This window comes from Leuciscus leuciscus (genome assembly GCF_965113295.1).
Source record: "Leuciscus leuciscus genome assembly, chromosome: 14".
NCBI classification, from domain to species: Eukaryota; Metazoa; Chordata; class Actinopteri; order Cypriniformes; family Leuciscidae; genus Leuciscus; species Leuciscus leuciscus.
In genome coordinates, this window is record NC_138738.1 from 38,413,824 (window position 1) to 38,438,268 (window position 24,445).

General features: G+C 38.4%; 3 protein-coding genes across 24 annotated transcripts in view; 2 read left to right on the top strand and 1 right to left on the bottom strand.

Annotated features, from left to right (window-relative positions):
• Positions 1-4,001, bottom strand: part of szt2 (SZT2 subunit of KICSTOR complex) — a 121,892-nt gene extending 117,891 nt beyond the window's left edge. For all 22 annotated transcript variants that reach the window (XM_082136084.1, XM_082136085.1, XM_082136079.1 and 19 more), the window contains exons 1-4: positions 3,875-4,001; positions 2,367-2,492; positions 1,312-1,485; positions 71-241 (exon numbers count right to left, since the gene is read on the bottom strand). In XM_082136084.1, coding sequence (XP_081992210.1) covers positions 71-241; positions 1,312-1,485; positions 2,367-2,492; positions 3,875-3,898 — 495 coding nt within the window. In that variant the 5' untranslated portion in view covers positions 3,899-4,001. The remainder of the gene's footprint in view (positions 1-70; positions 242-1,311; positions 1,486-2,366; positions 2,493-3,874) is intronic.
• A 730-nt stretch (positions 4,002-4,731) lies between these two features.
• Positions 4,732-7,335, top strand: med8 (mediator complex subunit 8). Its single transcript, XM_082136233.1, has 7 exons — positions 4,732-4,759; positions 5,032-5,153; positions 5,228-5,372; positions 5,470-5,610; positions 6,685-6,772; positions 6,847-7,083; positions 7,167-7,335. The coding sequence occupies exons 1-7, from the start codon at positions 4,754-4,756 to the stop codon at positions 7,235-7,237; spliced, it is 810 nt and encodes a 269-aa protein (XP_081992359.1). The 5' UTR covers positions 4,732-4,753; the 3' UTR covers positions 7,238-7,335.
• An 11,157-nt stretch (positions 7,336-18,492) lies between these two features.
• Positions 18,493-24,409, top strand: LOC309514129 (uncharacterized protein). Its single transcript, XM_082190269.1, has 6 exons — positions 18,493-18,623; positions 18,724-18,794; positions 18,882-19,419; positions 20,894-21,040; positions 21,125-21,178; positions 23,552-24,409. Exons 3-6 carry the CDS (start codon positions 18,984-18,986, stop codon positions 23,803-23,805), a joined length of 891 nt encoding a protein of 296 aa, XP_082046395.1. The 5' UTR covers positions 18,493-18,623; positions 18,724-18,794; positions 18,882-18,983; the 3' UTR covers positions 23,806-24,409.
• The last annotated feature ends 36 nt before the right edge of the window (positions 24,410-24,445 follow it).

The window sequence follows — 24,445 nt, forward strand, 5'->3', positions numbered from 1 at the left end:
CATATAGCCGGTCAGAAAACACGTTCAACTAATGTGCATCTATAGATTCACAATGACCCGCAATCCAGACCTGATGAGAACTAAGGCCAATGATGGAGGAATACGCCAGAATAGTGATGAAGATCTCTGGCTGGAACAGGTGATCAGTTCCTGGGACTTTAAAAGGTTTTGCCAGACCAATCAAGCACCGAGACAGAGCATGGAAGACTTCGTCAAAGATCATCTCTCCTGTGCTGTCATCCTGAAGACAAGCAACATACGACACCGCACTCTTAAAAGTACAATATGTAATAATTTTGTAATAAAATATCCAAAAATCTATTTCCTGCAGTTGTGTACTTACAATATCCCAAAAGTTCCCAAAGATTTTTAATTTCAGAGAAATTCCAATTTTAAATAATGGCTCGTCCCTGTTCACTTGTCGCCTGTCAATGACGTAATATCCGCGTTATCCCTGGTTTCCGCTCGTACTGCCATTGTAACCATGGCGACAGACGTGGACAACTGCGTTACGTCAAGCGGCACGCTCACGCTGTTGTTGTTTTGTTCAAACATTATGGACCGTGGCAAGCAGACTTTGGGACAAAAGGAGAACTAAAATGAGGATCAATATCGGCGTGGCGTTTCCGAGATGCCGAGAGCTAGCGTCCGCGACTAACTTCGACTTGACAGAGGCAAATGTATAGGTGAGGAAATGTACATAAAACAAATCAATGTTATATAGCTCAACATGATGAAATGTTAGAATATGATCAGTATGTTATTCTAATGTTGATCTAGCTTACCGCTAGTCTCATACACCCAAACTAACACATAGAATAACATTATAACTTTAACACACTCAAATGCAGTTTAGTGTGATAGTGTAGAGCAAGTGAAACAGCGCTGTGTTACCTCACAAGTTTCATTCGTCTAATAAACTGACCTGTGTGAGTATTAATTCAGCATTTGTGGGTAAGTTAGTTCGATAGAATGAAATGTCCTTATTCCTTTATCCGCGGGACTCGCATGTGACGCTGATATCTGTCTCTCATTAGCAATCGCGCCCTGCTTCATTCATTCCACAGTCATGTTAAAAACATCAATGTATTCACTCATCCATAAACATTATTAGATCAATCGGCATGACGACAAGTTCCATAATTCCGCTTATGCATCATCCACCTACACCTTTGTTATTGTAAGAGGTTAGCGACCCCTAGCGGCGAAAAAAATTACATGTTGTAGCTTTAAAATGATTTACTCCAAAATTTAAATTGAGTTGATTCCACTTTAAACAAGCCACTGGATGTGATGGTGACGATTTCTTACCACGATCCCGGTGGACGGGCTCAGGTCCAGCTCGATGATGAAGCGGTACCTGCGAGCCAGGAAGGTCACGCGTGTGGAGGGAACCAGCAGACACGAGCAGGACGAGGGAGGAGAATCGGACTGCCATCCTTTCGGGATGATGCTCAAAACATCCAGCTCATTCTCTGACTTCAGCTGAGGAGATGCAACACAAACATGACCAGAGACACACACACACAGAAAGATTCTCACAGGGTGTGTATGATGGGATACAATGTCATGTGATCCATGAAGATCTGAACTGATCTGGGTGAAAGCTATTGTTTGCTTTTTCAAGGTATAGAAGGAAGGCCTGAGACAAGCATGGAAAGATAATAAAAACAGAATTTATTAAAGTAAGATTAATAGGCTGATATTTGACCATCTTGAGGTTATTGTTATCAGCTAGTATATATTGTACCAAATAAGTGTTCCTTTCATTTAATGACTTTGGCAATCTCATTTTCCATCTTTAAACGTACACTACCTTTTAAAAGTTTGGGGTCAGTAAGATTTTTTTTAAAGAAATTAATGTTTTTATTCAGCAAAGACATGTTAAATTGATCAAAAGTGGCAGAAAAGACACTTATAATGTTGCAAAAGTTTCAAATAAACACTGTTCTTTCTATTCATTAAGCAATCCTGAAAAAAATGTGTCATGCTTTCACAAAAATATGAAGCAGCGCAAATGTTTTTAACATTGATAATAATAAGAAATTACATTTCTGAAGGATCATATGACACTGAAGACAGGAGTAATGATGCTGAAAATTCAGCGTTGACATCAGGAATTAATTACATTTTAAGATTTATTCAAAAAGAAAACAGCGATTTTAAATGGTAATATTTCAGAATATTACCGTTTTTATTTTTGATCAAATAAATGAAGGCTTGGTGAGCAAAAGAGACTTCAAAAACACTTACTAACCCCAAACTTTTGAACAGAAGTGTATCAGAATGAAATCACTTATCAGTCACCCTTTTCTGCATTGGAAAGCCATCAGTCGACCACTAAATAATCCCAGTCTGTCTCTTACCAGCTCAGACTGTGGACTGGGTCGAACGACCTGATTGAGACGGCTGAGGAACCAGGAGAGACGCACGTTGCGTGAGATCCTGTACTCCTCTTTCATCAGCAGGTACACCTGCTCAGCCTCCTCCACCTTCACACAGAAAAACAGTTTCATTACAGGAGCAAAATATCATCTCAAAAAACCGCCTAGTTATTGACTTTTGAAATGAGAGACGAGCTGCTTTTAGAAAGATACAAAAGCAATAATGATCCTCGTGATGTTGAATGTGTTATGCTGTATTTTAAATGTCTGGAACACAGTGAAAACCTCTGTCTTTTTGTGTCTGTTTCCAGTTCACAAATTCAAAATAAAGGTCCTAAAGCAAGTTCATAAATACACAGGCTGGAGAGAATATTGTATATATAATATATAAACTATATATATGTATATAGTACAATTGGGTCCAAAAGTCTGAAACCATTGCCTTTTTATAATTTAATAATAATATCATTAGTAATCTAAACAACAACCGTTTGAGTGCAAAGTTTAATTAAAAGTCAGGGTCAGATATTAAAGAAAGTGACAAAAATAACCCAGATATTTAAAATGAGTGGACATGGTGTAAACTAACATCTAATTTAACATTTAATATACATTTTTGTATCTGGTTATGATTATATCTAGATACCTGTATTAACTGTCACTCTGAAAGTGTTGCTTAGTTATTATTACGTGTTTAATTTAGATTAACTGATTCAAGCGAAGCATTCGACATAAATAGACAGCACAACGCCGATAAACAATGTTTTCATGTCGTTAAAAATATTCTAAAAATGCCCGCAAAAATAAAAATAAATTCCATTGGGCAAAAATATACCATGAATCCTCTCAGAAACAGTAAAGAGAAGAATAAAACTAGCATTCCAGATTTCACTTTGGTCATCAAGTGGCGACCAAACAAAGAACCAAAACTGTTTATCATACAAAAGTAAAGGAAAACAGAAAGATCTTCGTAGTTTGAGTGTCTGATTAGTCTGTGTTCTGACAGGTCTGATAAATGAGTCCAGTGCTGAGACCCTTGCTGCAGTTGTTGTCCCACAAACTGCATCTATGCTGGAGAATTTTAAAAAGCTTCAGCTAAATTTGATGAACAGCGATAAATACATGCAGTGTGTCCACATTTAATCCCATTTAAATATGATCTACGCGAACAGCATGCTGTTGTTGTTGTTGTTGTTGTTGTGTGGTCTGAGGGAGTGGCTGCAGACACATGACAGAACTGCATTAATCGAATTTATTCCCAACCTCTGCGTTAAACTCTTTTCAAATATCTCTTATTTAAAATTTAAAAAAATTTAAAACAGTTATTGCAGAAAAGGGCATTCAGTGTTAGAATAACAGAATAAAAGTCTCAAATGTATTCTAAAATAAACGTGTTCTGTTTATTTGCTCTGTTGCCTAACCTGTAAACAATTTCCGAAGTGGAACTGAACAAAACAAACAAACTCAGTCAAAGTAAGAGTTTAATTTACCTCATTGTCCTGTCTGTCTGCCATGCCGTGCTTCGCATTACTGGCGGGTTGTTTTTGAGCGAGTTTTACAGGGTTTGTGTCAAAATCTGCAAACTGCAGCTCGTCTGACTGCAGCTGCTTCACTTCCGGTTCCACAATTTACAATAAAAGCCCTCATGCATGACCATAGTGATCATACACATGATCCTGTGTGTAGAGAAAATTGTATTTGTGTATGATCAATGTACATTACAGTATACTTAAGATACAAATGTGCAAATTCAACTTTGGTAAAATTGGTATGGTGATAATATCATTAGTAGCATTAAATTATTATTTATTTAAATTATCCTGGTTGCATTACCAATTATATTATCCCCATGCCAATTTGAGTGAAAAGTCTATGGTATGAATGTACATTACAGTATACTTAAAATACAAATGTGTAAATTCAACTTTGGTAAAATTGGTATGGTGATAATATCATTAGTAGCATTGAATTATTATTTATTTAAATTATCCTGGTTGCATTACCAATTATATTATCCCCATGCCAATTTGAGTGAAAAGTCTATGGTATGAATGTACATTACAGTATACTTAAAATACAAATGTGTAAATTCAACTTTTCACTCACTACGGTGATAATATAATTGGTAATTCAACCAGAGGTATTTAATAATAATAAAAAATATAATAATAATTCTACCAATGATATTATCACCGTGCCACTTTGATTGAATTGATTGCAAATTATAACTATTTATTAGAGAAGTAAGGAACCATTCTTTCGGGCGTTTTGACAACCGGACTCGAATTACTGTTGCGAGGGTTTGTTTACTTCCGCTCAATTGTGTCGTTGCCTTTACTGTCTATGGTCGTTGCGCTTGTCGCTGGAAAATGCAGGTAAACTGATCAAACATTCTCACTTTATGTCAATTTTTTCAGCTGTTTGGCATTGTGAAAAACATAATTATAAATGATGACATTAGCACGCAGATCGTTTGCGAGAAGATGACCTTTTTGCTGTTGGTTTTATCTGCTGGCATGCTAACTGTCGAGACAGAACAACGCGTGAAACGGTTGATGTTGTGTTTATGTTCTATAAGAGCTGAAGGATGATCTGTTGGTGTTTTATAAGAGCTGAAGGATGATCTGTTGGTGTTTTACTTCAATAGCAGCGGGAGGAGAAGCAGCTGGAGGCGTCTGTGGAGTCTCTGGTCACTCGAGTGGCTCATCTCAAAGGTTCCCTGCAGAGTTTCATTTATAAACTGGAAAATGAGTATGAGAGGCTCACGTGGTGAGTAACAACTACACCTCTTTCCTAATAAACTCCACATTTCCACTATGTTGACGCTGATGTTTTGGATTCAGGCCCTCTGTGCTGGATAATTTCGCCCTCTTGTCTGGGCAGCTGAACACCATCAACAAGCTGTTGAGAAATGAGAAGACCCCATCCTACAGGTCACAGGTCATCATCCCTCTGCTGCTGTCTCCAGATCGAGATGAGGAGCTGGCGGTGAGCGCTCTCACAAAGTCACCCTGGTTATGATGACACCATAACCTGCAAAAACAGGCCTTTTAATGTTAAGACGCAACCTCTTGTTACTTCTCAGAAACTGACAGAGCAGCGAGTGCCTGTGTTCAGCCATGAGATCGTGCCAGATCACCTCAGGACGAAGCCTGACCCGGAGGTCGAGGAGCAGGAGAAACACCTGAGCGCCGAAGCGGCCCGGATCGGACCTGAAGTAGCCCAGGTGAGCACGAACACCTGAGCGAACATTCAGAACACTTTAGGAACCTCCTAGCAAGACGTCTACATCCTTTTAAACTCAAATCTGATGGCCCAGATGTTCAGACTAAACGGAGCTTGTTTAACCCTCTGATACACTTGTGATCCTCTGCGGTCAAAGCAGACAGAAGACAACGAATAAAGAAATAAATATAAAGAAATAAATGAAAGTACTTACTTAATTTTCTATGATATTTTCTATGTTGATGGATTTCATGGAACTAGACAATATCCACCTCTAAAATATGCACATGATACTTTTCTACATAAAATAATGCAAATATTATAAAAAGTGTAATATCTCCAATTAATACAGTGATTCTGTGTTTAAGATCAAATTTATATATATAACCCTTTTTATATATTTTTATATTATTCATTTAATTTATATATAATTTATATTATTACAAATATGGCAAATATACAAATCATTCAGGCATACAATATGGCAACAATCTACAAATCAGCTAAAACAAAGTAAATAAATATATATATATATATATATATATATATATATATATATATATATATATATAATTTGTAGATTGTACCCCTAAAAATTTCTCTGTATTACTTTTCTTTCTTTTTTTTGAAGATCATTTGTGTTCATATAGCAAGTCCCACAAAAGTCACCAAGTGTCTACTGTTCCGATGAAGTAAAAAAAAAAAAAAAATCATGAGTTTTTTTGGTCTAAAAGCACCAAAGACCACAAGAGTTTTACCTTTAAACCACTGTAAACACATGTTGGCCTGCTGTCACACACAGGCTTAGATTGAGCAAGGATTAGGCCTTAGTTTAATTAGGACATTTAAAGTAGCTTTTATAAATGTGTCTTAGTATAAACATTACACTTATGCATCTTGAGACAAAACAATGGCATTGGAATATTTTAAGATGCATCAGTGCAAGTTGCGACCGGTTAAAACAGCTCCGGCTTGCTTCATGACTACAGGCTTAATCCTCGTCTGTCAGACCGGGGGATTCAGATGTGTAAAGGTTGGTTGTTGAATTATTAATTTTTTTCTGTTTTCTTTTTAGAAACAGATCCAAACACTGAATAAACTTTGCTCAAATCTTTTGGAAAAGCTGAATAATCCTCGTGACGACAGAGACTCTGAAACATCAGGTAAGCATTAACCGTCACTCCTAGTTTTATATTTGCCAGTGTTTCATGTGTTAAAAATGGATGCTTCTGTTCAGCTTTAAGACAAAACAAGCCGTCCTTCAACCCGGCCGACACTAACGCACTGGTGGCAGCGGTGGGGTTCGGGAAGGGTCTGTCGAAATGCAGACCACCTGGACCCGTGGCCCCGGGTCACCCCGGACAGCCGATGATGTCAGCGGGCCCCACACTACATCAGGTCACAGTCGCTGGAGCCTCGGGTCATCAGACTGGCATGGGCGGACAGGTCACCCAACAGCAGCCCGGACAACCTGGTACCACATTAAATATCACTCACAAACACATTTAGGCTTCAAATCAGCATTTATCATGCTAATTAAATGTTCTGTTTTAACAGGTAAAATGCCCAGCAATATCAAGACTAACATCAAGTCTGCATCGGCATCCATGCATCCTTACAACCGATGAGTTTCATGCATTAATGCTGCATTTTGTGATACGATGTTGTGAGACATAAAAAGCTCATTTGTTTTGTGCATTTTCAATAAACGTGTTTGTTGAATTAATCTAGTGTCTAGTCTCATCAAGATCAGGATTGAGGATGACAAAATAAAATATAAAATAATATTATTTTTTTACCTTCATTTTGCCAGGGAATTTACATTAAAAAAAAAAGTACAAAGAATATGTTGGCCTATATTTATATAAAATTTAAATTAAATTGTCAAGTTATTGTGTGATTACTAAAATAGCCTAGTGGTGTTCGGCCTTGACATTCAAGTTCAGTGCCGTTAGAACCACAACATGGATCGGTGGATAGCAACAGGTTCTCTGAAGAGAAAAGGGCAGAGGCAAATATGTTCTCATCACATCACACGCATAGCCTTTATAGGCAGTTTATATGAAACGAAATGTTTATAAATGGAATGAATAAGGCCTGTTATTATTTTAATTTCCAGTTAGTTTCTTGATCTCGCGTTTCTGAAATGTTTTGCGGATGTGCTGTTAAGTGGACAAACTCAAGCCTACTTTTTGAGGACTTGTAAAACTCTGAAGATTAATAATCCCCTAAAATCGCCAAAAGTTTTGAAATGTTGACTATATCCAAGTGTTCTTATTACTGTATAGATTTCATACTCCATTGCTATGGAAATAAGCCTGTTGTTCAAATGAACCTGATTATGCCCTCGGGCGCTTGAGTAAATAAATAAATTAGATATGTGGCAGCCGTTGTGTGCAGTAAACTTTCTTTTAACAAGCCTGTTGTACTGATGTGATGACCAATGATAGTTTTAGAGCTAGTAAGCCTATTTACTTTACGGATTAATTCAGGTAGGACTCTGTGTAGACATATTTTATTATGTGTATTATGAGGTGGTCCGCGAAAATTCTTGATTACAAATAGTGGTCCACACACACAAAAAGTTTGAAAACCCCTGACATAGTGGTCTGTTTTAGTCACTAGGTGGCACTATTGGCTTTTTTTTAAATGTCTGCTAAATACAATCGAGTCTGAAGCATAAAGTGCCAAGTAACCTTTCCTTTCAAACGTTTAGGACCAGGAAGAAAAAAAAATACTTTTATTCAGTAAAGAATTACATTGATTTAAAAAAAATGACATTAAAGACATTTATCATATTACAAAAATGTCTATTTCAAATAAATGCTGGTCTTTTGAACTTTCTATTAATCAAAGAATCCTGAAAAAGGTCATATATCACGGTTTCCACAAAAATATGAAGCCGCACAACTGTTTTCAACATTGATAATCATAAATGTTTCTTGAGCAGCAAATCCTCATATCAGAATGATTTCTGAAGGATCATGTGACACTGAAGACTGGAGTAATGATGCTGAAAGTTCAGCTTTGATCACAGGAATAAATTTCATTATAAACATTTAAATTGTAATAACATTTTACTAAAACTCTGAAATCTAGTATTTTCCTTTTAAAGTGCCCCTATTACGCTATTTTAATGGTTCCTAATTTTGTTTGGAGTCTCCTACAACAGGTTCACATGCATCCATGGTCAAAAACACTTACATTTCTCATAATATACAATACAAAATGGTTTGTTAGAAGATTCATGAGTCTCTTTAAACTCCTCCTCCCCGAGTGCTGCTCTTCTCTGATTGGTCAGATGGATGATTGGTCTGTTGTGATTGGTCGGCCGCTTACAGCGTGTGTCAGAAACGAAACTACTATTCCCATATCTGAATTTGCTTTCCTCAGTGCTTGATACTCAGATACGAATGATGGCGTCGGGCTTGAGTCCTCGTCCTGTGGAAGAGCGTTAAAGTGGATTTGCAGTGCAGAAAACAGCGTCTTCTCGACATGAACAACACAAACTCTTCCAGTCTCAGATACACTACAGTGTTTGAGGGCGGGGCAAAGAGACGCTGTTCAGCCAATCAAGACCACAGGCTGGAATTATGCTAATTTGTTACATTGATATGTAGGTGTAACAGGAAGTGAGACTGGATTACTGACGACTCGTTTCAGCAGTTCAGAATCACTCCCTTTATAACTTTTTTTTTTGTCATGCACGTAGATCTTTACAATTTTGCAGACCTTTTACATTCACAAACGGCTAGGTTACACACTGCATGAAAGGGAATATTCAAAAAAGCACAATAGGGGCACTTTAACCCTTTATTAACTTTGATCTGTTACCATCAGCCTGTGATAAACCTGCCAACCAGCGCTGATCCCATGACATCACACACCTTCAGTATCACCTCACATCGCGGGGGTGTTTAATGGTAAATCTAAAAGTGAAAATGAAAGCGCTTTGGGACCCTTTTGAATTCTTCGAGCCAATTAGCACATCAGGAACATCGCTGGGTGAAACATCAATCTTCTCAGAGGACTCCCAAATTTAATCACATTCCTAAATTTGCACATAAATTAGGTATAAAATTCCAGTTCCCTTTTGTGTTTCGTGGGTGTTAATGAATACATAAGAGGAAATAATCGCCGAGAACGAACTCGCCTTGAGTTTCATGCTTTTGCCCACCAATTCAGACAGATCTGGAAATATTCATATAACTATAATAGAAAACGGTCAAAATAATCAGTCATACAGCAATTAAAAAATGCCTATTTTTTTTTAAATACATAATTATTATTTCATCAGTAGCAATCGGATAGCAAATTATTTTGTAATCATTTAAAACTAATGTCAAAATGTAAAATCTTTCACTTTAATTCTTTGAGATGATCATGGTAAATATAAGTCTTGATGCTTCCATCATTAGCAGGCGTGACATCACTTGACATGATAGATCTAGTCAAGACAAAAGGAAAGCATAATGTGTGTGTTCTTGTGTTATTAGTGTAGAAAACTCCTCCATATGAGGACAGCACTGGCCTTCAGCACGGCTCAACTCACATGATGACAGCGTCTATTCTGAGCGTTTGTTCACTGTTGCTCATTTTAGGGTTACTGGTCCCGTGTGAGCTACAAACATAGATGTCACTTTGTTTTGAGTTTTTTTTAAGTCACCATGAAATAAAAATTGAGAATTCTTTTTTTTATTTTTTATTTTTATGAAATATTGCAGTATTTATCATAAATGATTTATCCATGCACATCATTATTGTGTCTCGTAATCTTGAATCAGAATAACTTCCTCTCCCTCTTGCAAGTCACCATGAAATCCAAATTTACCATTTATTATGGAATATTGTATTTATCGATGCACATCATTATTGTTTTAAATTCATGTTACTCACAATCTTATATCAGAATAACTTCCTCTTGCAGCATCTCTTCTCTTCTCTGATGATGAGGGCGGGGCAACCTGTCACTCACATGAGATCCACCAATAGCAAACCACAACCATCCAATCAATTCCTCACAGACACAATCAAGCCCCGCCCACATTTGTTCTTGTTCCAGAAGCGTTTCACTCGGATATACGTCACAATAGAGAAGAAAACACTAGTGCAACTTCTGTTCATGCATAGACAGTAAAAGAAATGGACACAGCGACCCCATTGGATTCAACGGAGAAAAGTGAAGTCAATTAGAAGCTCTCACTTCCTGATGGCGGAGCGTACTGTGCAGACTCAAACTGAGCTCGACGACGTAGATGTGACGTGAGCAACCCGTCTGTCTTCTAGTAGCTGTGCCGAGAGAAATCTGAATCATTCCCTTCCGAAACTTGCAGAGACGGAGAGTGTGAGTAGGAGGTGTCCATGAGCTGGAGCAGGAGAAACTTTTGCTAGGTATTCTGATTAATTACTTTGTCATTTTGCCTCCACGTCCCCCCGATTGCCCGCGAGCTTCTCCTCCTGTCCATACGGTATACTGTGTGACAGAGAGTCGCGTGGTTATGACGCAATCGTTAGCCTATTTTTACAAAAACTGCTTCTACGGGGCCATAACGTAAGATACAAGGTAATGGAGCCTTTTATACATTTTCGTGTTTCTTTAGAAATAAATAATGGACAAATGGAGTCTTTAAATGCCTCAGATGTAAAGTTATTCGCTGTCAAAGTGACGCCAAAATGAATGGGAGTCAATGGAATGCTAACAGCAGGTGATGGTCCGCTAGCCAATGGCGGCGCCCGGGGAAGCTTCAGTGTTTTCCGAAACATTGGCCCCCTGGTTTCATGCTGACTTGTAGATTGACTCCATTACGTAATTCGCAGTGCTTCATGGGAGAGGATGCTCACCAAAGATTTCTTTTGCCGTTATTTCCTCTGGTAAACAAACTTATTTAAAAATAGATTTAGGCAATAGATTTTATTTGATAAAGAAAGTTGTAGTGTAAAATTTATTGTAAAACTTACACTGGTTCAAACTAGGCTACTGTACTCTATATATTTGATTTAATATGTTGAAGTGATTGGGACATGGCTTTTAATGGTGAGACTTTTGTTTTTGAAATCAGACTCTCCAAAAATTATAAAAAAAAATTGGATTTAGATTTATCGCCCAATATATCGGTTATCATCTTTCAAATAGCCTATAGAATTATCGGTTATCGGTATCGGCCAAAATTTTCATATCGGTGTATCTCTAATCATATGGCAACAACACTAAACACTTCAATGTAAGATTTTTAATTTGCCACAAAAAAGTTAATTTGTTGTTTATTTGTGTGTTTATTGTTCTTGTTGTCATGGATGAATTCTATCATATGATTTAAAAATGAAGTTCACAGATATCTGAGTGTGTGTCTTGTCATATTTCAGGGCATTTCCCAGTGTTCAGTTGGGCAGGGACCGAGGAACTCGACGTGACAGTGGCCTTCAGTCTCATCTGAGCTTCACACATCAGTTATTCTGAAAACTCTTCTGTTTCAGAGGAATGTAGAGCTCACCAGATCTGAGCCGAGACAGAAATAACAACAAAGATTTACCCATGTAACCCTGAGTACACACACTTAAATAACTTATCAAACAAATCAACTTAACCTGACCCACAAACCAGCAGAATGTGTCGGGAAACAGTAAAACTGCAAATCAAACAGGCTTTTTGTTCTGCCAAACGCACTTTTAATCCTTCAAAACAGTGATAATTGTTTGACAAGAAAGACAGAATAGACACAGGTCTGGATGAGCTTCCTCCAGGACTCTGACAATCTGCCATCGTCTTTCAAGGGTGTTTAGATTGTATCCGCATCATCCCACACTTTCGCGCTTCGTTTTCAATTCGTGTTTCAAAGAGATAAGTTTCTGTTTGTCTCGAGGCGTTCTTTTCAAAGATGCTCGCGCACAATGCGAGAACGCATGTCTGATTCATTAACACGAGACGCTTTAGGCGCGTCTCTAAAGCTGCGCTGTTTAACTTCAACACCCACATCGCAAAAGTTCATCTCGAGTGAGCACTGCCACCGTTTCCCAGATTTCCGAGGCGTTCCGCGGTTTGATCCACATGAAACGCGTGAGTGACACCGTGAGCTGCGCGAATCTTCCCCAAATGGGACTGAACGCGTCTCTTTTTAGGAAAAGTTGGTGTGTGAGGCAGATCAGAGGAACATGTTTATCTCCCTGTGGGTGGAGGATGCGAACGGGACACTTAATGAATAGGCCTACACCCGCCCTGTTACGTACCTACTGTACGTTCTCCTGAATAAAGCGGAAAATCAACAGCAACATCTAACCTGATCTCTATTCTCTGTGCCAATTTAACACGAGCCATCAGGGAGGAACTTATGATGGAGATATAAATCCTTACAGCTATGCACACTTCTCGAGCCTCATCCAGCATGTCAATATGATAAAGCTCGTGCACAACACTTGACATGTTTGCTCGATATGGACGAGAGGAGATAAGATGCTCATCCTCCCTCTGGTCTGCTCTGTAATCCCTACACACGGCTTTAATTCTGCCCTGTAGACCTGAGACATGTTCCCATCCGCCCCTGCGGCTCACAGATGAGCATCACACACACCACACGTGTGTGTGTGTGTGTGTGTGTGTGTTGGGATATGTGGTTTACACGGACAACACGCCGGACATTTCACCTGGGCTCCCCGGACCTAAGGGTAATACGGGGACTATGCCAAGGTCCTCATAAATCAAAGAGTGTAACTGCATTTGTTAGTGTCTGAACAACATAAATTCTCTTTTTCTTTGAAAGTCCTTATTTACCACTTGACCTGATTTTGAGTGTATGCCAGTGTATAGAACAGCGACCCCACAGCTGGGTTTTATATTGCAGTTTCATACACATTTCTGATACACACGGTGCATTTTGGCGGGCCGTCTTGTGATTGGCTGGTTTGCGCACGTGGGCGGTAACAAACAGAAGTCGACGGGAAGCTCCGCCCACAGCACATGGCCCAGCTGTCGCTAATTAAATACCTAATGGACCACACCTCGGAAGTGTCAGCTCGACGTCGTTGGGTTTACTGGATTAAATACATACAGGTAATAATTATATTTATACATATAGTTGCATTTTTGCATGAAGTGTTTCCTATTTGCAAGAAATTGTAACTTGTAACTTACAATTACTGTAAAATGCTATATATTTACCACAATATTAGCTGAGCTAGCTTGAGTGGCTATCAACATGTCCTGCTCATTAAGCCTCGGGCTAAAGAGGTGGAGGACATCAGGTAGAGATGAGGACAGAAGTAACATTGCGAGCAGGTCAAATTTGGTAGTTTTGTTTTTAAAATGAAAGCTAGCTAGGTTAAGTTGAGCTGTGGCTACCGCATGGCTTAATGAGCAGGGCGAAGCTAGTTAAAGCCTTAACTTTTACTACAGACATTGTGTTTGTTTTATAGAATTAAATATTTTCTTAGTAGCCCAACATTATTTTGTTTAAATATGAAGTTGCAGTGACACAGGAAGGCTGTGATATCATTAATATGAGTACTTTCAGGCCATTAAATAAATGTAATGTGTTTATGATGTTCTGTTAGTGTACTAAACCTGTAAGATAAATTAATTGGTACCATAACCAACCACAATGATCAATATACAAAACATGCTGTGTGTAGAGTGTTATTTAAAAAAAAAAAAAGTTAAAAACAGTGTTTTTATATTCTTGACTTTATTTAACTAACTTTGTGAAATTGTTAGTTCTCATATAAGAAATGCTTTAACCATAGAACATTTCACATACCAAAACACTGTACATTTTCCATCAAGCTTCAGGTGGAACATGATTTTTATAGCTTTTGTTAGCACCACCTAACCAGCACACCATAGATGATACTGACCATTACAGAATGTAAGAACAAAAACAATGAAGTCATCAAATGCTGTGTTCATCAGAGTGTAGTTTTCATAATCCACGGTCTACAATATATATATATATATATATTTTTTTTTTATACAGGGCCTTGATGATGAAATGTCTCCAAAGATGTGTTGTACCACAAATCCCCCATCCACAACTGATGATACTGAAGAGGTATGTCCTCACAAAAGATAGATTTTTATTAATGTCTTGCACTTGATTGTTAATATCAGAAAAGTTGTCAGTGAGTTTTAAAGCAAGGTTTTCCTCTGTCTTTCTGTCAACACTAGAATGGTTTCTTTTTTTATTCAGATGTCAAATGTCCTCTCTAGTGTCACGCTCCCAGGACTTTCTCTTTATTGTCCTTTGTCTCTGTTTGATCTTCTACAGCTGACCACTGAGAGCAAGTGCACCCATACAGCCGTCAGCCACCCGAATCAGACTAGTCCAGAGCTCGGCCCACTCACCAAGGTTGGAGAGGTAAATTAAATTTGATGTACAACTTATTTGTGGCAAAATGTTAAATATGCCAACCTATTTCAATATATGTGTGTGTGTGTGTGTGTGTAGTCACCTGAGTAGAACATGCTTTATGTGGACAGTCGCCTGAGTAGAACATGCTTTATGTGGACAATGGAATGGAAGGACAGTCAGTATAATATCTGAGTGTATGTGTGTGTGTGTGTGTGTGTAGTCACCTGAGTAGAACATGCTTTATGTGGACAGTCGCCTGAGTAGAACATGCTTTATGTGGACAATGGAATGGAAGGACAGTCAGTATAATATCTGAGTGTATGTGTGTGTGTGTGTGTGTGTGTGTAGTCACCTGAGTAGAACATGCTTTATGTGGACAGGCGCCTGAGTAGAACATGCTTTATGTGGACAATGGAATGGAAGGACAGTCAGTATAATATCTGAGTGTATGTGTGTGTAGTCGCCTGAGTAGAACATGCTTTATGTGGACAATGGAATGGAAGGACATTGTCTAAACATGCTTTTTCAAGCTTCAGTCAGTATAATATCTGAGTGTATGTGTATCAAACACTGAACCCCACCCAAACATGACTTGGGAGGTCCATACAGTTTAGAGGGTCCCGTCCCCAGAGGCATCACTTTGGTTTTTAAGAACACTTGGACTGCCTGCATTGGATCTGTATGTTGGTTTAATGTGAATGCTAAGTTGTTTGGTTACATGTAATGGAAAGGCACCCATTCAACAGCACTGACGAAAATTCATGACAAGATGTCATTTAAAAGAATCATAGCAAATCTAAGAACTATAAAAGGACTAACACCTCACTCCATGTAAAAGCTTAGTCAATTATTCTAGAAGTGCAATCATTCTACGAAGTTGGCTGACAATAGATAAACAACAAAGTAATCAAATGCTGTATTCATCAGTGTAGTTTTCATAGTCTACAGACTGTAGTCATGTGGCCTGTTCAGTGACTAAAGAACCGTTTCAGAGACTACATGTTTTCCACAAAACACTCACTGAAATACAGCCATGATATCTTTTCACTGAATGCTACACAGGGAACATCTTGTCTTCAAGATATTTATTATAATTGATCTTTTTTTGTTGTTTATTCTTTTTTACAGGGCCTTGATGATGAAATGTCTCCAAAGATGTGTTGTACCACAAATCCCCCATCCACAACTGATGATACTGAAGAGGTATGTCCTCACAAAAGATAGATTTTTATTAATGTCTTGCACTTGATTGTTAATATCAAAGAAGTTGTCAGTGAGTTTTAAAGCAAGGTTTTCCTGTGTCTTTCTGTCAACACTAGAATGGTTTTTATTTTTTTATTCAGATGTCAAATGTCCTCTCTAGTGTCACGTTCCCAGGACTTTCTCTTTATTGTCCTTTGTCTCTGTTTCATCTTCTACAGCTGACCAATGAGAGCAAGTGCAGCCATACAGCCGTCAGCCACCCGAATCAGACTAGTCCAGAGCTCGGCCCACTCACCAAGGTTGGAGAGGTAAATTAAATCTCATGTACAACTTATTTGTGGCAAAATGTTAAATCTGCCAACCTATTTCAATATATGTGTGTGTGTGTGTGTAGTCACCTGAGTAGAACATGCTTTATGTGGACAATGGAATGGAAGGACATTGTCTAAACATGCTTTTTCAAGCTTCAGTCAGTATAATATCTGAGTGTGTGTATCTAACACTGAACCCCACCCAAACATGACTTGGGAGGTCCATACAGTTTAGAGGGTCCCGTCCCCAGAGGCATCACTTTGGTTTTTAAGACTGCCTGCATTGGATCTGTATGTTGGTTTAATGTGAATGCTAAGTTGTTTGGTTACATGTAATGGATAGGCACCCTATTAGTTATACTGGGCTACATGAAGTCAGCTCCAGGCACTGAGGCTAACCACAAATTCTCCATCTACAATTAAAAAATATGAAGAAGGTATATCTTCATATAGGATATGCTTTAAATAAGCTGCATTCAAACATTCAAAGGAAAAAACAAAAACTCAGATAATATCTACAAGGGCTAATTTCTGCACAAACCTTCAATTTCAATCTCATCCAGTGACTTCCCCTGCATGCTGGAAAGGTTTCCTTTCTCCATTGACAAAAGGAGTTTGGAAATCTTAGCCAGTTGTGTTGTGGGAACTGGTAATCTGTAGAAGTCGCGGTGAACACAAATGTGTTCATCAGTGTAGTTTTCATAGTCCACGGTCTACAATATTTTTTGTTTGTTTTTTCCTTTTTACAGGGCCTTGATGATGAAATGTCTCCAAAGATGTGTTGTACCACAAATCCCCCTTCCACAACTGATGATACTGAAGAGGTATGTCCTCACAAAAGATAGATTTTTATTAATATCTTGCACTTGATTGTTAATATCAGAAAAGTTGTCAGTGAGTTTTAAAGCAAGGTTTTCCTCTGTCTTTCTGTCAACACTAGAATGGTTTCTTTTTTTATTCAGATGTCAAATGTCCTCTCTAGTATCACGCTCCCAGGACTTTCTCTTTATTGTCCTTTGTCTCTGTTTGATCTTCTACAGCTGACCACTGAGAGCAAGTGCACCCATACAGCCGTCAGCCACCCGAATCAGACTAGTCCAGAGCTCGGCCCACTCACCAAGGTTGGAGAGGTAAATTAAATTTGATGTACAACTTATTTGTGGCAAAATGTTAAATCTGTCAACCTATTTCAATATATGTGTATGTGTGTGTGTGTGTAGTCACCTGAGTAGAACATGCTTTATGTGGACAGTCGCCTGAGTAGAACATGCTTTATGTGGACAATGGAATGGAAGGACAGTCAGTATAATATCTGAGTGTATGTGTATGTGTGTGTGTGTGTAGTCACCTGAGTAGAACATGCTTTATGTGGACAGTCGCCTGAGTAGAACATGCTTTATGTGGACAATGGAATGGAAGGACAGTCAGTATAATATCTGAGTGTATGTGTGTGTGTGTGTAGTCACCTGAGTAGAACATGCTTTATGTGGACAATGGAATGGAAGGACAGTCAGTATAATATCTGAGTGTATGTGTATCTAACACTGAACCCCACCCAAATATGACTTGGGAGGTCCATACAGTTTAGAGGGTCCCGTCCCCAGAGGCGTCACTTTGGTTTTTAAGAACACTTGGACTGCCTGCATTGGATCTGTATGTTGGTTAAATGTGAATTCTAAGATGTTTGGTTACATGTAATGGATAGGCACCCTATTAGTTATACTGGGCTACAAGAAGTCAGCTCCTGGCACTGAGGCTAACTACATATTCCCCATCTACAATTTAAAAATATGAAGAAGGTATATCTTCATATAGGATATGCTTTAAATAAGCTGCATATAAATAAGATACGCTATAAATAACAAAATGCAATAAAAGGGTAATCATATGTATGAGGTAAATTAAATGTCACATTGGTATTGGATTTAAAATGATTGGATATCGACATGTAAATATGAAATATCTTTCTGTCCAAACTATGTGGCGTAAATATAAAATATCTTTGTCCAAACTATGTGGCATAAATAAATACTACAATTAAATTTTTCGCCAACAGTGTCAAAAACACCGCCTTGTGTGCGCAACAGTATCCTCCTTGGACAAGTGTGTTCGTTGTGTGGGACCCGTATCTTCCTTCAAGTGGCTTGGCTATCGATGCACAGGTTAGATATTTAGTGAATTAGTATAGAGTGTAATGTGTTGTGCTCTAACCACTTAAATAGACCTGCAGTGTTAACATTATTTTACTCAAATGTGTTCCAGTTTGTTCAGGGGTCTGGCATAAATCCTGCCTCAAGCAAATTAAAAGAGATGACTTTAACAGCACAGCACAGGTGAGTATCTACTAAGTGAGTGTTGAACTTGAACTGGCTATAAGATTCAATCACCATGTCAAATAATTTGCTTTCTCACCAATTCAGGCGCAGCAGTCTCCTAAGGCTTCTGAGGATGAACTGCTGTCAGATCAGGACAAAATTCCACATCCAGAATTGGACCAAATATCATCTGATGATGCTGAGGACATGTCTGACAAGGAATACATACCTGATTCAGAGTCAGAATATGCTTTGTCACTACTTGCCAGTAGAAGAACTGAATGTGGCATTTGTGCCATAAATGTCTTCCTGTTTGCAAGACCAACGTCAATGAGCCACTACAGAGGACATGATTGTTTGCATGTTCATGCAAGCCAGTGTGGAGCAAAGCACCCTGAGTACCTTAGGTCAACGCAACTCAGGAAACATGTTGCCACACTCTCACAAGTCCTTAATTTAAAACACAATGAACTTGATCAGGTTGCAGATTTCCTGGGTCACGACATCCGTGTTCACCGCGACTTCTACAGATTACCAGTTCCCACAACACAACTGGCTAAGATTTCCAAACTCCTTTTGTCAATGGAGAAAGGAAACCTTTCCAGCATGCAGGGGAAGTCACTGGATGAGATTGAAATTGAAGGTTTGTACAGAAATTAGCCCTTGTAGATATTATCTGAGTTTTTGTTTTTTCCTTTGAATGTTAATTTATAATCATCTAGACTTGGCGTAGTCAGCATCCCTTTCCAAGAAAAAAAAAAATCACCTTTCATGTCCAAGTATGAGTCGAGGACTACTATTCAGAAATATAAACTTAAGTCTACAGTATGGCTGGACAGTAATTCAAAATTATGTTTGTGTAGGTGCAGTCGAATTACTTTAAATATGAACCTAATATCAGATTGTGTAATCATTTATCTTATGTGCTCATGGACCACATTAAACATAAACGCAGGTATAATAGCTCAAAACTACTCAAGTAAAAATAGTTACTTTGCAAAAAGTGGCAAGTACAAAACCAAGTACTATCTTTTCCTTATTTGATGTGGCTATTTCAACCACAGATTTTTATGTCCAGCTATTTATGAGAGTTTTACCAGAGCTGTAAACTATTTGAGTAAATGTAATTAGTAACAGTACAACTACAAAGTAGCCAAAAAGTTATGCAATTACAAATTACATTTTGCATGGCACCTAACTTTTTCTGCAGCAGTTTGTTTTTGCTATAAAGAAGTGATATTTCCATCTAAGTGGCATTGACTGAACTATATCTTGTGCGTTTTGCCCTTACTCACCCAAACTTGTCAACAAGTCTACTTTACATGAATGCGAGTGCATTAGTAGGTGCTAAATCGCAGACGTTTGATTTAGATGAAGTCAGGACTGCAGCCAGTGATGAGTCCAAAACCAGCACATCCAGTGCAAGTAGACTTTGACTATTTAATTTGACTTAACATAATTTTTTTTTATCCACCATATTGACAAGGCCTTTTTGAAGGATATTGGTTTACGTGTGGCCTTTTTGTGCACTTGAGCTTAACTGAGACTTGAGAGTTTGTAGACGTTTAAATAGATAGTTCACCCAAAAATGAAAATTGTCATAATTTACTCACCCTCAGGTTGTTCCAAACTTGTCTTTGTTCTGCTGTACTAGTCAATGGCTGGCAAGATCTGCTTGGTTAAAAATATATAAAATATCTATCTATGTGTACAGCAGAACAAAGAAATACAGGTTTGGAACAACTTGAGGTTGACTACATGAAGACAGAATTTTCATTTTTGGGTGAACAATCCCTTTAAGAGGCTGTTGTGTCGACCCTGATTTATTAGACTATTGAGGTGTTCAGTTTTATTTAGATTTTAGAAAATAAACATGACTTCTCATTTTACAAATCAATTGTTTCTTATTTTCACCTGCCTGTCTCAGGTGTCAAGGACTAGTGCATCTTTGAGCCTAGATTTAGTAGAAGTAAAATACTAAAGTATTGTTAATCACTTTTACTCGTATTGGTAACTTGTAATAGAGTAATTTATGCTGCAAGGTATCTGTCTTTTTACTCAAGTATGGTTTTCAAGTACTCTTTACACCTCTGAGTTTTACTAATGCCATTTTCCAGATGAGATTGCGTTAAGTGATGCTGAAGACAGTGGGAGCGAATCTGATGACAGCAACACAGATCTCACCGCATCAGAGCTTGGAACTGTGGAGCCTATGGTTTCTGACTCTACAACCACAGAGCAAGACCATGACATGGGAGACTTTGGTATGTTAACTCAATTCATAGTCACTGCTGATAAAATGTATATTTTCCTGTGACAAAAGTAACTTGTTAAATTGTTTTCAACAGGATCAGTGTCATTTGTGTCGTCCACAGTAAGTGAGAGTGTACCTCCCTCTGAAGGTAAGATTCAGATTCAAGACGTTTATTGTCTATGCACAGAAGAAACACAGTGGTTTATACCCTACAATGAGATTCTTATTTTGCCCAACTCCCTTAAAGGGATACTTCACCATTTTTTCATATTAAACTGTTATTCCCTTAACTAAGATGAGTTGATGCATACCTCTCTCATCTCAGTGCGTGCACTCAATCGCTCTGGCGCGCGGCGACAGTTTGATAGCACTTAGCTTAGCCCAGATCATTCATTAGGGACCAAACAGAAATGAAGCTAGAAGCGACCAAACACCTCCACGTTTTCCCTATTTAAATACAGTTACACGACCAAGTATGGTGACACAAAATAAAACGTGGCGCTTTTCTAAGCGGGTAAAAAGGATAACTGTAGTGTATGGCGGAATAGCACTGGGAGCACTTCGTCTAGGTGTAAAAAGCAGAGCCGGACAGTAACGGAGTACATTTACTTGAGTACAGTACTTAAGTACAATTTTGAGGGATCTGTACTTTACTCGAGTATCATTTTTGGGGAGTACTTATGACTTTACTCAAGTACATTTGAGAGGCAAATATTGTACTCTTTACTCCACTACATTTCTATCCATAACCGTGAGTACCCGTTACTTCTAAAAAAGAAAAAGAAAAATCTCGGAAACCCTCAATTTGTTGTTTCCCTCTCAAACGTGATTGGATTGTGCAGGCGCCACTGATTGGGACAGCCTATCAGCAATCACCTTCAGCTTTCCGCCAAAGGTCAACTCCATGGTCAGATTTAGATAAGAGACGAAACCATGGATGAAACAATGGATGAAGACGCAGCAGGTCCGTCCCGGGAATGTGCCAACCCGTGGCCCCACCTCGCCAGACTATTTCAATTTTCTGAACAAGTTAATGATAGTTTTCGCTTCAAGTGTTTGCTGTGTTTACCAATGTAAGCACTGTGGCAGTAGTAATGCAATATTTAGAAAATGTACTCTTGTACTCTTGATACTCAAGTACTTTTAAAAACAAGTACTTCAGTACTTTTACTTAAGTAGACATCTGACTGTAGTACTTTTACTTGTACTTGAGTAAAATTTAGCAAGGTGTATCTGTACTTTTACTCAAGTAATGAAGCTGTGTACTCTGTCCGCCTCTGGTAAAAAGTCACGTTGGTTCTAATGACAGAAGTGAGAGGGAGAGGATTTTTCAAGCGTGACTTTTTACTGCGCCAAGTCGAAGTGCTCTTGAGTCCCAAGTGCTATTCCGCCATACATTATAGTTATCCTTTTTACCCGCTTAGAAAAGTGCCATGTTTTATTTTGTCACCATACTTGGTCATGTAACTACTTGTGTAACTGTTTTTAAATAGGGAAAACGTGGAGGTGTTTGGTCGCTTCTAGCTTCATTTCTGTTTGGTCCCTAATGAATGAACTGGGCTAAGCTAAGTGCTATAAGTGTCGCCGCGCGCCAGAGCGATTAAGTGCACGTACTGAGACGAGAGAGGTATGCATCAACTCGTCTTAGTTAAGGGAATAACATAGTTTAATATGAAAAAACGGTGAAGTATCCCTTTAACATTATTATGCACGTCTTTGTGATGTATTCAACTATCAAAATGCAAGAGTAATCTTAAAGAAAGAGATATAAATGAATAGCCCTAAATTTAACTGTACTGCATTTGTACAAAACATCTTGTCTGCAAGGGAGCATATACACTTACTTTATTATCAGGAAATGTATACTGAATTTGAGGTAAAAGTAAAGTTACCTCCTCCTCTTCACATGTTCTCTTGATTGCCCATGAGTATGTTCTATTAATTCTCTTTTTAGCAAGTTGGTTAAAAGACTAAAAATGAATTGGTCTTGATGACTGAGTCACAACATGCCACAAAATCTGGAAGATTAAGAGGTTAAAAGTAGTATTAAGCTGATTGTTACGTACAGTTTCAATATCAAGACTAAACTTTCAGACCAAGTTCCAACACTATTTAGTTAACCTTATGAAATCAGATTTAAACTGAGAATCAGACCTTAAACCCCATAGTCTTGGTTTCAATTAAAATACGGTGTGTTAAAGTACAATGCCAAAATTACTTAAGACATGTTACTAATTATAGTATTACTTACTGCAATTAATTCAAATAGCAAAAGGTTTGGCCACATAAATAGATGAACAGCAGACATTCTAATAATACTCCATATTGTCCGCACTCTAATGTGGGCTAGTAAAGTTGGTGAAATCACATCGAGTGAGACACCAACTGATACCCAAAGTGAATTAAGAAAAGTAAACTGCAATTTCTTGTCAACTGTGGCATTAACTGACCTCATGTTTTGATGGCTTAAACTGGACAACACATTTAGTGATCTATTCATTTTTGTTTGCCTATCTTCCAGGGAAGTATGCTGATGAGGAACATGGATCCAGAAGAGTGGCAAAGAAAGTGTGGTCTAAGGCTGAGGTCGCTGCAGTAATGCGACACTTCAAAGGTCATATAAGCAGGGGAAAACTGGCCACCAAAACTGAATGCAGTCACTGCAAACTGGTGGAAGACCCCGTGTTGGCACAAAGAACAGTGCAAAATATAAGGGACTTTGTTCGAAATAGAGGAATAGCTGCAAAGAGGCAGTCAGAAAAAGAAAAGATTTAAATACACTGACAATTGTGGTGGTGTTTCTATGTTTGTGTTAAAGGAACACGCCGACCTTTTGGGACTTTAGCTTATTCGCCGTATCCCCCAGAGTTAGACAAGTCCACACACACCCTTCTCATCTCTGTGCATGCCGTAACTCTGTCTGACGCACCCACCGCTAGCCTAGCTTAGCACAAACACTGGAGGTAAACGGCTCCAGCTAGCATACTGCTCCCAATAAGTGACAGAATAACGCCAACATTCTCCTATTTACATTTTGTGATGTGTATAGTCACAGTGTGTATGAATAACAAGGTCACATGATACACAGCCATCTTCTAACCGTATACATACTGGGAACTATATTCTCATAGAATTAACTATATAGAAGACGAAGCACTGCTGGCTGGAGTGATTAGCACAACCCTCTGAGCGAACTCTCTGCTCCTCACCACGGGCTTCTCAGGTCCTGCGAGCAAATCCTTCCGCAGTAGCAGTGCTTCGCCTTCTGAGAATATAGTTCCCAGTATGTATACGGTTAGAAGATGGCTGTGTCTCATGTGACCTTGTTATTTGTACACGCTGTGACTATACACATCACAACATGTAAATAGGAGAATGTTGGCGTTATTGTGTCACTTATTGGGAGCAGTATGCT

Coding starts and splice junctions, on each gene's coding strand:
- LOC309514129 (XM_082190269.1), top strand. CDS start 18,984: ATGTCTGACAAGGAATACATACCTGATTCAGAGTCAGAATATGCTTTG. Junction 19,420..20,893: donor GGATGAGATTGAAATTGAAG/GTTTGTACAGAA, acceptor GCCATTTTCCAG/ATGAGATTGCGTTAAGTGAT. Junction 21,041..21,124: donor CCATGACATGGGAGACTTTG/GTATGTTAACTC, acceptor TGTTTTCAACAG/GATCAGTGTCATTTGTGTCG.
- med8 (XM_082136233.1), top strand. Junction 5,373..5,469: donor ATCGAGATGAGGAGCTGGCG/GTGAGCGCTCTC, acceptor GTTACTTCTCAG/AAACTGACAGAGCAGCGAGT. Junction 7,084..7,166: donor ACAGCAGCCCGGACAACCTG/GTACCACATTAA, acceptor CTGTTTTAACAG/GTAAAATGCCCAGCAATATC.